A 16,580-nucleotide genomic window follows, 5' to 3' on the forward strand; every position below is an offset into this window, starting at 1 on the left:
GGTTTATTACGGGTGTTGGTGCAATTGTAAATGGGATCAATTCCTTGATTTCTCTTTCTGTTACTTCATTATTGGTGTATAGAAATGCAGCTGATTCCTGTACATTGATTTAATATCCCATGACTTTGCTGAATTTATGTATCAGTTCTGGAATTTTTTTGGTGGAGTCTTTTGGGTTTTCCACATAGAGCATCATGTCACCTGTGAAGAGTGAAAGTTTGACTTCCTCCTTGCCGGTCTGGATGCCTTTTATTTCTTTTTGTTGTCTGATTGCTGAGGCTAAGACTTCTAACACTATGTTGAATAACAGTGGTGAGAGTGGACATCTCTGTCGTGTTCCTTAGGGGGAAAGCATCCCCATTGAGCATGCTATTAGCTGTAGGTCTTTCATATATGGCCTTTGTGATCTTGAGGTATGTTCCTTTTATCCCTACTTTGTTGAGGGTTTTTATCAAGAAATGATGCTATATTTTGTCAAATACTTTTTCTGCATCTATTGAGATCATGTGGTTCTTATCCTTTATTTTATTAATGTTATGTATCACATTGATTGATTGCAGATATCAAACCAGTCCTGCATCCCAGCAACAAATCCCACTTGATTATGGCAAATAATTCTCTTAATGTATTGTTGGATCTGGTTTGCTAGTATCTTGTTGAGAATTTTTGCATCCACGTTCACCAGGGAAATTGGTCTGTAGTTCTCCCTTTTAGTGGGGACAAAGAACTCTTAAATAAGAAAAAAAATGGGGCCCCTGGGTGGCTCAATCAGTTAAGCATCTGACTTTGGCTCAGGTCATGATCTCATGGTTCGTGGGTTTGAGCCCTGCATCAGGCTCTGTGCTGACAGCTCAGAGACTGGAGCCTAATTCAGATCTATGTCTGTCTGTCTCTCTCTCTCTCTCTCTGCTGCTCCTCCATTCACACTCTGTCTCTCTCTCTCTCTCAAAAATAAACATAAAAAAAAAGAAGAAGAAGAAACAACCTGATTCTTTTTTTCTCATTAAACTTTTGTTTTAATGGGTCTCAAAATTCTGCGACAGATTTTTGGTCAAGTTGTTTCCATTAAAAAGTACTGGTTTTAAAAACTAGTAACTTAAAACTGCCACACACACATACAAAACAAATGGCCCACAAAACATTCTTCCTTCTTTCTGAAGGTTTTATGATGCATTTGCTATCATTAACCATTCTTTTACTATTAAACTTAAATGGCCAATTGACACAAACAGTTCTGAGACCGTTCTTCCACCACTGATTGAGACTGGAGTGGCAGAGATAATATTCATTTAGCCTTCTGAGCTTTTTTGGGAAGACTTGGTGACTTCCCAGCTTCAGCCGCCTTCTTGTTCACTGCTTTGATGACACCCACAGCAACCACCTCATATCACGAATAGCAAAATGGCCCAGGGGAGGATAGTCAGAGAAGCTCTCAAGACACACAGGCTTGCCAGGAACCATATCAACGATGATAGCATCACCAGATCTCAAGAACTTGGGACCATCTTCCAGCTTTTTTCCAGAACAACGATCAGTCTTCTCCTTCAGCTCAGTGGACTTGCAGGCAATATGAGCTGTGTGACCATCCACCACAGGTGCATATCAAGCGCTGATCTGGCCTGGATGGTTCAGGATAATCACCTGAGCTGTGAAGCCAGCTGCTTCCATTGGTGCGTCATTTTGCTATCACCAGCGACACTGTCACAATGAACATCTTTGACAGATATGTTCTTGACTTTGAAGCCCACATTTTTCCCAGAAAGAGCCTCACTCAAAGCCACTCAAAGCTACATGGTGCATTTCAACAGACTTTCCTTCAGTTGTAACACTGACTGGAGCAAAAGTGACGACCATGCCTGATTTAAGAACAACAGTTTCCACTTGGCCCATAGGGACAGTACCAATACCACCAATTTTGTAGACCTCCTGGAGGGGCAGACATAAGGGCTTGTCAGTTAGATGAGTTGGTGGCAGAATACAATCCAGAGCTTCAAGCAGTGTGGTTCCACTGTCATTGCCATCTTTACGGGTGTCTTTCCATCCCTTGAACCATGACATGTTAGCACTTGGCTCCAGCATGTTGTCACCATTCCAACCAGAAACTGGCACAAATGCTACTGTGTTGGGGCTATAGCCAATTTTCTTAATGTAGGTGCTGACTTCCTTAATGATTTCCTCATCTCTCTCCTGGCTGTAGGGTGTCTCAGTGGAACCCATTTTGTTAACACCAACAATAAGTTATTTTACACCCAGTGTATAAGCTAGGTCATGCTCACAGTATTCTTGGAGATACCAGCTTCAAATTCGCCAACACCAGCAGCAACGATCAGGACAGCAGAGTCAGCCTGAGATGTGCTTATAATCATATTCTTGATAAAGTCTTTGTGTCCTGGGGCATCAATAATGGTCACATAGGACTTGCTGGTCTCAAATTTCTACAGGGAGGTATCAATGGTGATACCATGTTCATTTTCAGCTTTCAGTTGATCCAAGACCCAGGCATACATGAAGGAGCCCTTTCCCATCTCAGCAGCCTCCTTCTTAAATTTTTCTAAAGTTGTCAGTCCTGTCACATATATAGATCAGATGACCAGTAGTGGTAGCCTTGCCCAAATCTACGTGTCCAATGATGATGATGTTGATGTGGGTCTTTTCCTTTCCCATTTTGGTTTAGGTTTAGAGGTGGTTTTCACGACACCTGCGTTCTGGCAACAAACCCACTGTGAGAGAAGCTAACCTGAGTTTAAAAATGGGCCAAACATCTTAACAGACACCTCACCAAAGATATACAGATGGCAAATAAGCATATGAATAGATGCTTCACATCATATGTCATCAGGAAAATGCAAATTAAACTAATGAGATATGGGGGCGCCTGGGTGGCTCAGTCAGTTAAGCATCCAACTTTAGCTAGGGTCATGATCTCACAGTTTATGAGTTGGAGCCCTGTGTTAGGCTATGTGCTGACAGCTTGGAGCCTGGAGCCTGGTTCAGATTCTGTCTCCCTCTCTCTCTCTCTCTCCCTCAAAAATAAATAAACATTTTTTAAAAAAGTATCAGATTCTTGGTTTTGGCTTAGGTCATGATCTCATGTTTCGTTGAGACTGAGCCCTGCATCAACCCCACACTGGGCGTGAAGCCCTTAGGATTTTCTCTCTCCCTCTGCCCTTCCCCTGTTCACGTATGTTCATTTTCCCTCTCAAAAAAAAAAAAAAAAAGAAGAAGTTTAAAACTCATGCCCACATAAAAACCTGCACACAGATGTTTGTAGCAGCTTTACTGATAATTGCTAAAACTTGGAAGCAACCGAGATCTCCCTCAGTAGGTGAATGCGTAAATAAACATCCAAAGGAGTGCTAAAAATTCAATGCTAAAATGAGATGAGCTATCAAGCCATAATAAGAAATGGAGGAGGGGCACCTGGGTGGCTCAGTCAGTCAGGCGTCTGACTTCGGCTCAGGTCATGAACTCCTGGTTCATGAGTTTGAGCCCTGCATCTGGCTCTGTGCTGACAGCTCAGAGCCTGGAGCTTGCTTTGGATTCTGTGTCTCCTTCTCTTTCTGTTCCTCCCCCACTTGCACTCTGTCTCTCTCTCCCTCTCTCTCAAAAATAAATAAAGGCTAAAACAAAAATAAAAAAATTAAAAAAAACACATGGAAACTTAAATGCACTTACTAAGTTAAAGAAGCCAGTCTGAAAGGCTACATACTGCATGGTCTCAACTGTCTGACATTCTGGAAAAGCAAAATCAAGGAGACAGTAAAAAGATCAGTGGTTGCCAGAGGTTAGATGGGAGGGAGGGTCAAACAAGCGGAACACAGGATTTTTAGAACAGTGAAACTACTCTGTATATAATACTACAAGGGTGGATATGTCATTATACTTAAAATTTTTAAATGTTTATTTATTTTTTTAAGCTGTAAGCACAGAGTTTAACACAGAGCTCAAATTCACAAACCGTGGGATCATGACCTGAGCCGAAGTCAGACGCTTAAATGACTAAGCCACCCAGGTGCGCCAGATATATGTCATATTATAAATTTGTCCAAATTATGGAATATACACCAAGTAAACTGCAACGTAAACTATGGTCTCTGGGTGACAATGATGTTTCCATGGAGGTTCATCAGTTGCAACAAATGTATGACTCTGGTGGGAGATGTTGATAATGGGGAAGGCTATGCATGTGTACAGTCAGATAGTATATTGGAAATCTCTGTAAATTCTGTTCAGTATTTCTGTGAACCTAGAACTGCTCTACAGTCTGTTTAAAAAAATTCAAACCAGTCATATTACTTCTATACCTCAATAAAGTGTTCTTCTCAATACCAGTACAATGGAAAAATCATCTCAAATATACTGCAAAAACAATCACAAAACATAAATCATAGGGAAAAAAAATTATCTGTAGAACTCCAAATGGCATTCATCCTAGGCATTTCTTTTTATAACTCAGAGAACAAAATATTACTGTCCTCTGCAAATTTATAAGCCCAAAGCCTTCATCTAACATATTATAGCTGCCATCACCTCCTCCTTCCCTGTAGGTTTTCAAAACTAGTTTGAGAGCTCAAAACCACTTGGAGAGCTAGGTAATTTGTTTTACCCTGATGTTGTATTCAAGTGGCTGAAGACAAACACATCACCCATGGAAATCATACTACAGACTTTATATAACTGACATGCAACTTCGTGTAGACAATGACCATAATTGTCAATGACCTCTAGAAGAATGACCATTATGGTTTTAAGGCCTGTCAATGTAACATTTAACACAAAGTACCTTAAAGGTGATTCATGTTGATACTTTGTATCAGAGGATACATTTTCATCAATTAGCTGAAAAATCAATCTCTTGGTTTTAAACACACACACAAAAAACAGAGTGTTTAGACCTAACAATGTGAAATATAGATTGGGCATTCAAATTTAGAGATTAAAAACACATTTATAAATTGTTTAATATTAACAACTAGTTATTCATATTTTTGCTTTTTCTTTAGCACACACATTTCAGTTGAATAAAATACTCTGTAATAAATTATAATAACAAACAATATACACCAATACAACAATATACATCAATATACTACATCATAATAAAACTGAAAATGGAGAAGGGAATGAATAACATCCCCTGTATTTTGTTTTTTCCCTTGTTGTAAAACACCATATAAGTGAGGAAGATTCCTGACTGGAGCTACCCATGAACAGCAGCAATGGCAATGATAATGGCAACGAGGAAAATGGGGGGCTGGCTCATGTACTTTCCTCATCCTCTATCTACCATGGAGACATGGAGGAGATTCTTTTGAATGCACAACAGGAATTAGGACAGAGCAGTTTAAGAGGAAGTGATTACTGTGACAGCCCTTCCCCATAAGAAGATGAGTAGATTTTTTGTTTGATGTAGAAATGCACAGTAGCAGAGACCACAGCTCTCAGTCAGAAGTTATAAAAGAAAAGAAAGAAGTTGATGCTTTGAAGGAAAGTATAGACTGTATGTCTGACTGATCCTGTAGGCCTGAAACCATTCCCCTGGGGAGTTAGTTCCTCTTCAGGCACTCTCTGTATCTTTTAGGCATGAGGAAAAGAAAAAACAGGAAGAGGGGTATTTTCTCTGCAGACTCTTCATTCCATCTCTCTTCCTTCCTCATGTTTTGGCTTTGGAGCTAGGCATCTATACTGAAAATAACTGAGCACACCTCTGCTAGAAGTAGTGTATTATCATAGTAGTTTACTTGAACTTGAGGCCATGACAAGCCTGACCCAACCTACCACCCTATTTTTACATATCCAAGTTCCAGTAACTCTCAAATCCAGTATTTTATTCAAACTCTGTTGAGGCATTTTACTAACCTCATTCCCTCTTTAGCCTATGACACTTTAGAATTTCCTAGCAGTTGGCTGCTGTCTAGCAAGGGCTTCTTTTCCCACAAATGCCACCAATAGATTAAAATTTTGGCAACAATGTTATTGTCTTTTATTACCACCAGACCAAGACCTGCATCATTCATGGTATAAATTTTACTCCTGCAATGTAACTACCACCTCTTTCTTAAAACGAAATCAGGTTAGCAAATGATAAGATGCTTTGTTGTTTTGTTTTGTTTTGTTTTTCAAGACAAAGGCAAGCTTCTCTAAATTTGAATTTACAGTTATTAAAAAAGAAAAGAGGGGCACCTGGTTGGCTCAGTCAGTAGTGACTCTTAATTTTGGGGTTGTGGGTTCCAGCCCCACATTGAGCCTAGAGCTTACTTAAAAAAAACAAAAACAGGGGTGCCTGGGTGGCTCAGTCGGTTGAGCGTCCGACTTCGACTCAGGTCATGATCTCACAGTCTGTGAGTTCAAGCCCCGCGTTGGGCTCTGTGCTGACAGCTCAGAGCCCGGAGCCTGTTTCAAATTCTGTGTCTCCCTCTCTCTCTGACCCTCCCCCGTTCATGCTCTGTCCCTCTCTGTCTCAAAAATAAATAAACGTTAAAAAAAAATTAAAAAACAAAACAAAACAAAAACAAACAAGACATATACACACAAATATCCAGGGCAATAAAAAAATATTTTAAACCAAAAACTAAGAAGAAATTAAGATATAATAAAATGGAAAGGGAGATACAACTCCATACATTGTAAAGATTAAAAAAGAAAGGATTTTTTTTTTTTTTTTTTAAAGAAAGGCAGACTGCCACATGCAGCACCTCATTCAGATGTGTCTGGAGTCTTAGAAGCTTGACTACCATATGTTCTCCTACAAATGGAGCTTGAGAGCCTGTTTGGAGGCTCTAGCAGTGGAGTGCGGCCATTCCTACACCCTTGACAGAACGGTGTCTGGGAAGATCATCCTCTTCAACCCAGTGTGCAGCCTCAGGAAATGCACATGGAGCATTGAGGGAGGAAGGGGAGATGGGCCTAGCCAGCTAGATCAGCCAAATCAGCCCTGGTGATCAATAGGGTGACAGATGTTGCAGCTAGATTGCCTTCCCATCCAAAAGAGAGGATATTTTTGAGACATTTAGAAATCTGTACGCTGGGGCACCCGGGTGGCTCAGTCGGTTTAGCGTTCGACTCTTGATCTTGGCAGGTCATGATCTCATGGTTTGTGGGATCGAGCCCCCTGTTATTAGCACAGAGCCTGCTTGGGATTCCCTCTCCCTCTCTCTCTGCCCCTCCCCTGCCTGCATGTACTCACCCTCTCTCTCTCTCTCTCATAAATAAACTTAAAAAAAAAAAAAAGAAACTAGAATGCCAACAGGATATTTGATGAAGAAATCATTTTTAACTTTTTTGATGTGATAATGGTAGTGTAATTAAAAATAAAATCTTAAATGGGGTGCCTGGGTGGCTCACTTAGCTGAGCGTCCAACTTCGGCTCAGGTCATGATCTCACAGTCTGTGAGTTCAAGCCCCGTGTCGGGCTCTGTGCTGAAAGCTCAGAGCTTGGAGCCTGCTTTGGATTCTGTGTCTCCCTCTCTCTCTGCCCCTCCCCTGCTCACGCTCTGTCTCTCCCTGTCTCTCAAAAATAAATAAACATTAAAAAAAAAGAAAAAAGAAAATAAAATCTTAAAACAAATAAAAATAAAAAAAATAAAAATAAAATATTTATTTTTTAGAGATACATACTGAAAAAATTTTTAATTCCGCTATACTTAAAATACAGTGCTGATTAAAGTGCACAATATAGTGATTCAATTCTATATATTACTCAGTGCTCATGATAAGTATACTCTTAATTTATCCTCCTCACCTATTTCACCCAACCCCCCACCTCCCTACATACTGAAATTTTTATAGATAAAAGTATATGATGCCTAGATTTTGCTCCAAAATAATATCAAGAAGAGACATGACTAGGGTGTGAAAAAAGCATAACTGGCAATGTGTTAATGGCTGTTAGGGCTTAAATGATGGGGGTCATTATACTATCTTATCTATTTTCATACATGTTCAAAATTCTCCAACATAAAATGTTTATTAATTTATTTATTAATTAATGTTTACTTATCTATTTTGAAGGAGAGAAAGAGAGTGCAAACAGGAGAGGAGCAGAGAAAGAGAAAATCCCAAGCAGGCTCTGTGCTATCAGTGTAGAGCCAGACCCAGGGCTTGATCCAACAAACCACGAGATCATGAAAAGCTGAAATCAAGAGACCTGAGCTGAACTCAAGAGTCAGATGCTGAACTGACTGAGCCACCAAGGCACCCTAAAATGTTTTTTAAAAATAAGTGGTATAAGACAATTAAGAAATAAAAATCCACTGTATTCTCCTCCAAAAATAAATAAATAAATAAATAAATAAATAAATAAATAAATAAAAGGGTATTATGAACAGCTCTATGCCAATAAATCTGAAAATCTAGGGATAATATCCAGAAAAATTATCAAAAGTTGACAGGAAAAACCAGAAAACTTGCCCCAAGGAAAACACCAGGTGATTTTGCAGGCATGATAAGGCACAATAAATTAAACCTCATATATACTATTTCAGAGGATAGAAAAAGAGGAAACACTCTTCCCTTCCCAATTCTATATTTTACGAAGCTAGCATATCCTTAGGGGCGCCTATGTGACTCAGTTGAGCATCCGACTCTTGGTTTTGGCTCAAGTCATTGTTAGGATGTCCCTGGAACCACAGTGGAAGGGACAGCCGTCTCGCCAGCGCAACCCAACGGAAAGCCCAAAGCTGCGCGCCAAAACAAATTGGAGGTCAACCAATCACCGAGCGACAGCATGACATGGCGCGAAAAAGGCCCACGCGGACCTAAACTGCGAACCGCTGCAGCTTAAAAACCCTACCACACACCCGGCGCGACTTCCCTGACTTTTCTTTCTCTTTCTTTCTCTTTCTCTCTCTCTCTCTCTTTCTCTCTCTCTCCCTGAGTCTCTCTCTCTCTCTCCCTGAGTCTCTCTCTCTCTCTCTCTCCCTGAGTCTCTCTCTCTCTCTCCATGAGTCTCTCTCTCTCTCTCCCTGAGTCTCTCTCTCTCTCTCCCTGAGTCTCTCTCTCTCTCTCTCTCCCTGAGTCAGTCTCTCTCTCTCTCTCTCTCTCTCTCTCTCTCTACCTGAGTCACGGAACCTCGCCCGAGACCTTAGTTCCCAATAAAGCCTTTGACTACTAAAATTTCTTAGCCTCTGACTCCTGTCTTTACCCTGCCGGAAGCCTGACCCTAACAGTCATGATCTCACGGTTCCTGGGTTTGAACCCCACACTGGGCTCACTGTTATCAGTGCAGTGCAGAGCCTGCCTCAGATCCTCTGTCTCCCTCTCTCTCTGCTCTTCCCCCACTCACATGCACATGCATGCACATATTCTCTCTCAAAAATAAACATTAAAAAATTTTTTTAACTGAAGACATACAAGAAAATTACAAGCCAACCTCACTCATGTTAGACTGATACAACTAAATGGTAAAACAATTAAAAGCACTCATTTTAACATCAGGAAAAAGACAAGGATGAGTTCTAATACCAATTTCATTAATACTGTACTGGAGATTCTGATTAGTGCAATAAGTGTAATAAATAAATTTAAAAGAGACTTGTCAAGGAAAAAAATTATCATCATTCACAGACAGTACGATTTTCAAAGCAGAAGACCGACCCAAAGAAACCTGGAGATAAATAATGAGGATAATCATACAGTTCAACAAATTTGCTGGATATGAAATCAATATGGAAAAGTCAATTTGATACCATAGCTGAGTAAGATATTAACACTAGGAAAAACTGGGTGGAGGATATACAGAAACACTTTATACATTTTTGTGAATCTAAACTTATTACAAAATAATCTTATTTTAAAAGATTACAAATGATTTTAAAAATTAAGAAGTCTGACAATATTAAGTATTAGAGAAGATGAAGAGCAACAAAAAATTCTTATGTACTGCTGACAGAGTGTACGTTGGAAAACCACTTTGGAAAACACTTCGGCATTATCTTGTAAACTGAACATGTCTATACTCTTAGACCCAGAAATTCTACTCCCAAGTATATACTCAGAGAAACTCATATACATATGTATAACAATGTTCTTAACAGCAATATTTGTAATAGCAAAAAGGTGAAAATGTCTACTGACAAGATAATAGATGAATAAATTGTGTGATATATTTACACAATGGAATACCAAACACCAGCCAATACATTAACCTAGATCATATATTCTCAGTGTGGATGATTTCGAGGGTTAAAACTGGTTTGGCAAGATGGGGGAATCTTAGGTATTACAATCGCTTGTGGCCCTCCAGAGGGCAACAGTACATAAATACACTTACATCTATGGTATTAAAATTTCATGGGAAAGGAGGGAGATGATTAGGATACAAATGTCTAAAAAAGGATCCATAGGGGACTGAGAAAGAAAAAAATAATTCAGAAACAATGACCTAGGACAGTCTCAAGAATGTAACACTGTGCGAAAAAAAAGCAAGTTTAGAAAAATACATTTAATGTGGTATTATTCACATAAAGTTAAAAATGTACAAAGTAATATATTGTCTAGGTATGTGTGGTATATATAATATACATATATATACATATACATACATGTATACATTATATATATTATATATACCTCATTATATATTATATATACTATATATAATATAGTATATATATTATATATTATAATATATTATATATATTATATATACCTCATATATACATATCCTCAATATATATATACATACACACATGGCTAAGCTATTAAAAAAACAAATTTCAGAATAGAAGCTACCCTTGTGAAGTAGGTAGAAGCATGCTGGAATCTAGGAGGGGCACATGAAAGGATCCAAACATGTTTGCTGTGTTCTTTTCTTCAAATGAGCTGGCAAATACATAGGCGTTCACTTTATTATTCCTCTTAATTATTTATATGTTTTTTGTTAGTACAAAATGTTTCATAATTAGAACTACTTAAAAGAACTATTTAAAAACACCAACTATCACATTACTCTAAGTAAAATCTTAATAGCGAAACTGTATTAATAGTCTTGCTTTGCTATCATCATGCAATCAATATTAAATAATATTAAATGATAATATTGATATTAAACCTATGTTGATAAAAACAAGCACCATGAGTAGCTTAACCTTTTTTTAAAGATAAGAAAACACACAACAGCTCATACCCAGCCACCTTGTTGAATGATGTACTCTGCAGCATAGTCCTCCAGGTACGTCACACCAAACTGCAGCAATGCACTCAGAGGCTCTTGACCACGTCTTGTCAACTCCAAAAGCATTTGTTGTAGCAATATCAGAGGCACCAAAATCTTCAATGAAAAGATGAGAGAGTAAAAAACAAACAGAAATTCTTATAATTCATTTTATATGTTGACTACCAGAAAATGATACTTGGATGCATCATTATAGAATCTCATTTTTATCACAATAAAGGAATAAAACATTGACCCCCTACTAGAATGTCTGTGAATACTGCATGTAGATTTTTATACCATAGGGTGGTGGAAATTATCATTATATGAAAATAACTGGGCTCCTGTGAATGTGTGTTTATGTGAAACATGTATAGGAAATTCACTGAAAGTATTATTTATAATAGCAAAAGACTGAAAACAACCCAACAGGGACTGGTTAAATCAATTTTGGTAAAATATTATATAGTTGTTAAAAAGAATTAGATTATTTACTGCCCAATCACCAAGACTTATTTTCATGAGAAAAGTTATAGGAGAGTGTGTATAATAATGGTACATTTGTGTTTAAAGCGCGCACGCGCACACACACACACACACACACACACACACACACACACACACGCTTGCATAATCCTATAGTATCTCTGGAAAAATATATAAAAAACTGGTAATAGTGGCAGCCTAAGAAAAGAAGGAAGTAACTGGTGATAGGGTAGGAAAATAGTTTTCAGTACGTATCTCTCTGTACTTATTGCATTTTGTACCATGTTCTTTTATTATCTATTTGAAAATAAAAACTTTCAAAATTATCAGCTATTTTATAAAAAGTCATCAAAAATCTAAGGAGGTATTATTATCATTCCAAATAACCTTATTGCTCAATATTTAAAAACCATCAAATTTATGACAGAATCGTGCTAGAGCCCCTTGCCTTCCAAAAACAGCTGCACACTGAAAAGAACAAACCATTTTCTTTTTTTTTTTTTAATTTTTTTTTAACGTTTATTTATTTTTGAGACAGAGAGAGACAGAGCATGAACAGGGGAGGGTCAGAGAGAGGGAGACACAGAATCTGAAACAGGCTCCAGGCTCTGAGCTGTCAGCACAGAGCCTGACGCGGGGCTCGAACCCACGGACTATGAGATCATGACCTGAGCTGAAGTCGGCCGCTCAACCCACTGAGCAACCCAGGCGCCCAGAACAAACCATTTTCAATTAACCATCTGCATGCAATCCCTTTAGTCTAAAACATCAAGAAGACTCCACATTCCTGGAAAAGGAATGCAAAAGGAAATGAAACCAATTCCAGTTCCTTATTACTGAATTGCCAAAGTAATAACTGAGGATTAACAAAATATTTCTGCAGAAGAGGACAAACAGAAAAGACAATGAGTTTATAGCCTTACTAATATTCTTTGGCTTTCAAGTAAAAGTAGTCCTGAGGGAATCTATTTCAAAGACTGAAAGAAAGAATGCAACAAACACACATCTTCCTTTTTTAATACTGTAAAAGAACTCCAGTCCAAAATATACTTAAAAACTCCTTCTTAACACTAATGGAGGGGTATAGGGCTAATAGGGCTATAAAGAATATATATATTAGGCTTTCTTCACAATTAGAAAACATGTCATACTATTAAAAACAAACAAACAAAAAAAAACACCCAAAAACCTATTGTTCATCTAGATCCAGTATTTTGTCTTAGCAGAAGCAGTAAGGTACAGCTTGTTGATCAGTCTGACTTAGATCATATCAACTTCAAAGGCCTGCAATGTTCTGTACCTCAAAACATTCTAAATTCCCCTAATAATCTACAAATATGAAATATTTTAAAGTTATTCATATTTAAGCTCTATTATGTCTTAGGGAAATGAGTTGTAAACACTTTATACTTGCTATATAATACTTATTTTTATTTGTTCCAAATTTATCTTTCATATATCAAAAAGTAGATGCCCTAGTTTTACTATGTAATCGTCTAGAGATAAATCTGTAATCCTCTTTCACTACTGTCTTAATTTCAGTCCTTAATCATATTACCTCTCGTTCACTATACTTTTTAGGCTGAAATTTACTAATCTTTTAGTCTGTTCTTCACATGGCCATTCTTCCATTGCTTTAATCATTTAAGTTATTCCTTCCCAGATCTTCTCCAACCCAATTATATCTTTCTTGCAACTCAGTAACCAGAGTGCAGAAATGTTATTTTACAGGACTAACAAATTCTAATTGTAACACTCTTGGTGATACATGCTCTATTTTACCTATTTGACATACTATCTTCAAGGACCTATATGGGGACTTCCAAGCCCACTATCTTTTATGTATAATTTAGATGGTCTTAATATAGTTAAACTCACTTGCCCTGTAATTTTTGTGATCACACACAAAACTTCATGAGTTATTTCTACAACCAATTCCATCAACTTGGCAACGTACTATCGGCAATACTTATCACCTTATACCCAATAGTTTTTTTTGCGTTCCCCCTCCCACAGTACTAAAGAAAGTGTTTAAAAAAAAACCTGGATCCCCAAGCATCCATCCCTAGAAGGTCTCCACTATTCATATCTCTAGGACTCAAAAGCAACCAAATAGTCTTAGTCTTTGAATTCCTCTCTGTAAATCATTTCCTTGCTAAATGATAGTAATCCCCAAAAACATAGAAGTTATTTTTTCCTCTAATAACTTTGGTAAAGAAATGCTAAAGCAATTTTGACCAACAAAAAGGAATACCTCCATTTACTGTCTCCTCATATGTACTATATGGCACCTTCCTCCAATAGGTTAGACTTTGCTAACAACATTATCTTTTTATTAAAGAATATATGAGCTTGCCTGGTGCAGAAATAAAATATACTAGTTTACAGCGTCAAGGGTCTCTTCCAGCAGAATAGATATTTGTGATTATAAAATACATATTTTGATCCATCAATCTACTATTCAGTAACCATGCTATAACTTAACAATTCTAATAAATGTCATATCCCACAAATTTTATCTGTATCTAATCAATTGATTAGGTTTGAATGTTTGTCCTATCTATCTCAAAATAAAATTTGAGACTACCAGGCATTATGTATCACACAGTGTAATGCAACAGGAAATAGGGAACACGACCAATGAAGTATTCTTGCCAAAAAGATTAAACCTAAATATGATTAGGCTTCTAGATCTACCTACCAAGGGAAAGGAAATATAGATACAGAAGAACGTTAAGTGACATCTCAATGATGTCAATAAAATCCAGAAAGTAGGAAATTTAAGAGAAATAACTTGTAAGTAAAGAAAAACACAAGAGGGAGGATAAGCCTACATATTAAAAGACACTTAAGTCACGTGTTACATGATCACATTTATATGAAATATCCAGAATAGGCAAATTTAAAAAGACAGTAATGTTGCCAGGGGCTGAGAGGAACAGGAAATGGAGAGTGACTACTACTAAGTACTGGGTTTCTTTATGGAAAGATAAAAACGTTCCAGAATCAGATGGTAGAAATGACTGTACAGCTCTGTGAATGTACTAAAAAAACCACTGAACTATATACTTTAAAATGGTAAATTTTATGGTATGAATTATATACTAATTTTTTTTTTTAAGGTAAAGACAAGAGAATTATCAACCAAATGCAATGCATGGGCCTTGTTTGGATCCCAATTCAAACAAATCATCTTAGAAAAATACCTTTATGAGACAAGTGGAAAATTTTGAATAGTGAATAGATTATGTGATGACAGAATTATTGTTCATATTTTGAGGTAAAATAGTGGTATTATCAGTTGGTTAAAAAAAGGGATATATCATCCTTAAAATACATATTAACATATTTATGAAAAAATGATATTTAGGAGAGGCGTCTAGGAGGCTCAGTCAGTTAAGCATCTGACTCTTGATTTAGGCTCAGGTCATGAGCTCATGTGAAATCAAGCCCCGTGCCAGGCTCTGCACTGACAGCACAGAGCCTGTTTGAGATTCTCTTTCTCCCTCTCTCTTTTCCCCACCCCTGCTCATGCACCCATATGCTCTCTCCTTCTCTCTCAAAATAAATAAATAAAAACTTTTAAAAAATATTTTTAAAAAATGATATCTAGGGTCTACTTCAAAGTAATCTGCAGGGAGAGTGAGAAGAGTACGGGGGAAATAGATGAAACGAGACCAGCCATATGTTGATACTTATTGAAGCTGAGTGATTTTGTGTAGGCTTGAAATTTTAATAATAAAGATTTTAAATATTAGTGATTAAATATGCCACTAAAAATTAACCAAGGCAAATATATTTATTTTTATTTTTGCTATTATTTTTCTAAAGTTTATTATACTATGAACAGTACGTACTAACACTATAGCTGGTTCTCTTTTTACAGTTACAATGTTTATTCTATTTTATTATTTTTTTTTTTAAAGATTTTTTTTTAAGGTTTATTTATTTAACTTTTTTGAGAGAACACGTGTGTAAGCAGGGGACGGGCAGAGAGAGAGGAGACACAGAATCTGAAGCAGGCTCCGGGCTCTGAGCTGTCAGCACAGAGCCCAATGTGGGGCTCAAACTCACGAACTGTGAGATCATGACCTGAGCTGAAGTTGGATGCTTAACTGACTGAGTCACCCAAGCGCCCCTAAAGATTTTGTTTTTAAGTAATCTCTACACCCAATGTGGGGCCCAAACCTATATCCTTGAGGTCAAGAGTCGCACACTCTACCAACTGAGCCAGCTAGGTGCCCCTACAATGTTTAGTTTAACAAAAAGGATATAAGGAGAGTGAGAAAAATAGAAGGCAATAAGATAAGATGTAAAGTGTGGTGTATCTCTGGATGCCATTTACATTCAAGGTCAAAAAATACAGTGATTATGAATGTGCCATAACCAGTTATGGAATTTTACAAGTAACATAATTATAGTTAGCAGTCCAATGGCACACGCACTTGAGCATAACTGTATTTCTGGCAGAGTCTATACCCCCAAGAAAAGGTAAAGCTAAGCATTTCAAGGCTTTTTCTCTTTGATGGTTTTTTTTTTTTCCTCAGAAGCAGATAAGTACATAGGGAAAAAACAATACCCATGTAGGGGTGGTGGAGAGAAATAAAAGAACCTATAATTTGGAGATAATTACTACATATTATTTAATATTTTGGCACATATTTCAATTATTTTTCTAGGCATACACATACCTACATTTTTTTTAAGTTTATTTATTTATTTTGAGAGAGACAGAGACAGCGCAAGTCGGAGAGGGGCGGAGAGGGGCGGAGAGGGGCGGAGAGGGGCAGAGAGAGGAGACCGAGAATCCCAAGCAGGCCTGGCACTGTCAGCGCTGAGGAACCCAACTGTGAGATCATGGCCTGAGCCAAAACCAAAGGTCGGATGCTTAAATGACTGAGCCACCTAGGCGCCCCATACATACTTACATTTATATATGTAC

At 37.5% G+C, this 16,580-nt stretch overlaps 1 protein-coding gene and 2 pseudogenes across 11 annotated transcripts in view; 1 reads left to right on the forward strand and 2 right to left on the reverse strand.

Moving 5' to 3' along the window:
- BCL2L13 (BCL2 like 13) overlaps positions 1-16,580 on the reverse strand; it is a 96,075-nt gene that overhangs the window by 28,168 nt on the left and 51,327 nt on the right. For 8 of the 11 annotated variants that reach the window (XM_042945391.1, XM_042945394.1, XM_042945387.1 and 5 more), the window contains one exon: positions 11,126-11,269. In XM_042945391.1, coding sequence (XP_042801325.1) covers positions 11,126-11,269 — 144 coding nt within the window. Of the gene's footprint in view, positions 1-10,731; positions 10,822-11,125; positions 11,270-16,580 lie in introns of those variants that run through there. The other 3 variants (XM_042945395.1, XM_042945398.1, XM_042945396.1) reach the window with 3 other exon arrangements.
- Positions 1,185-2,778, reverse strand: LOC122224058 (annotated as a pseudogene).
- LOC122224059 lies at positions 5,112-5,918 on the forward strand (annotated as a pseudogene).

The sequence above is a fragment of the Panthera leo genome, chromosome B4 (assembly GCF_018350215.1).
Source record: "Panthera leo isolate Ple1 chromosome B4, P.leo_Ple1_pat1.1, whole genome shotgun sequence".
Lineage (NCBI taxonomy): Eukaryota > Metazoa > Chordata > Mammalia > Carnivora > Felidae > Panthera > Panthera leo.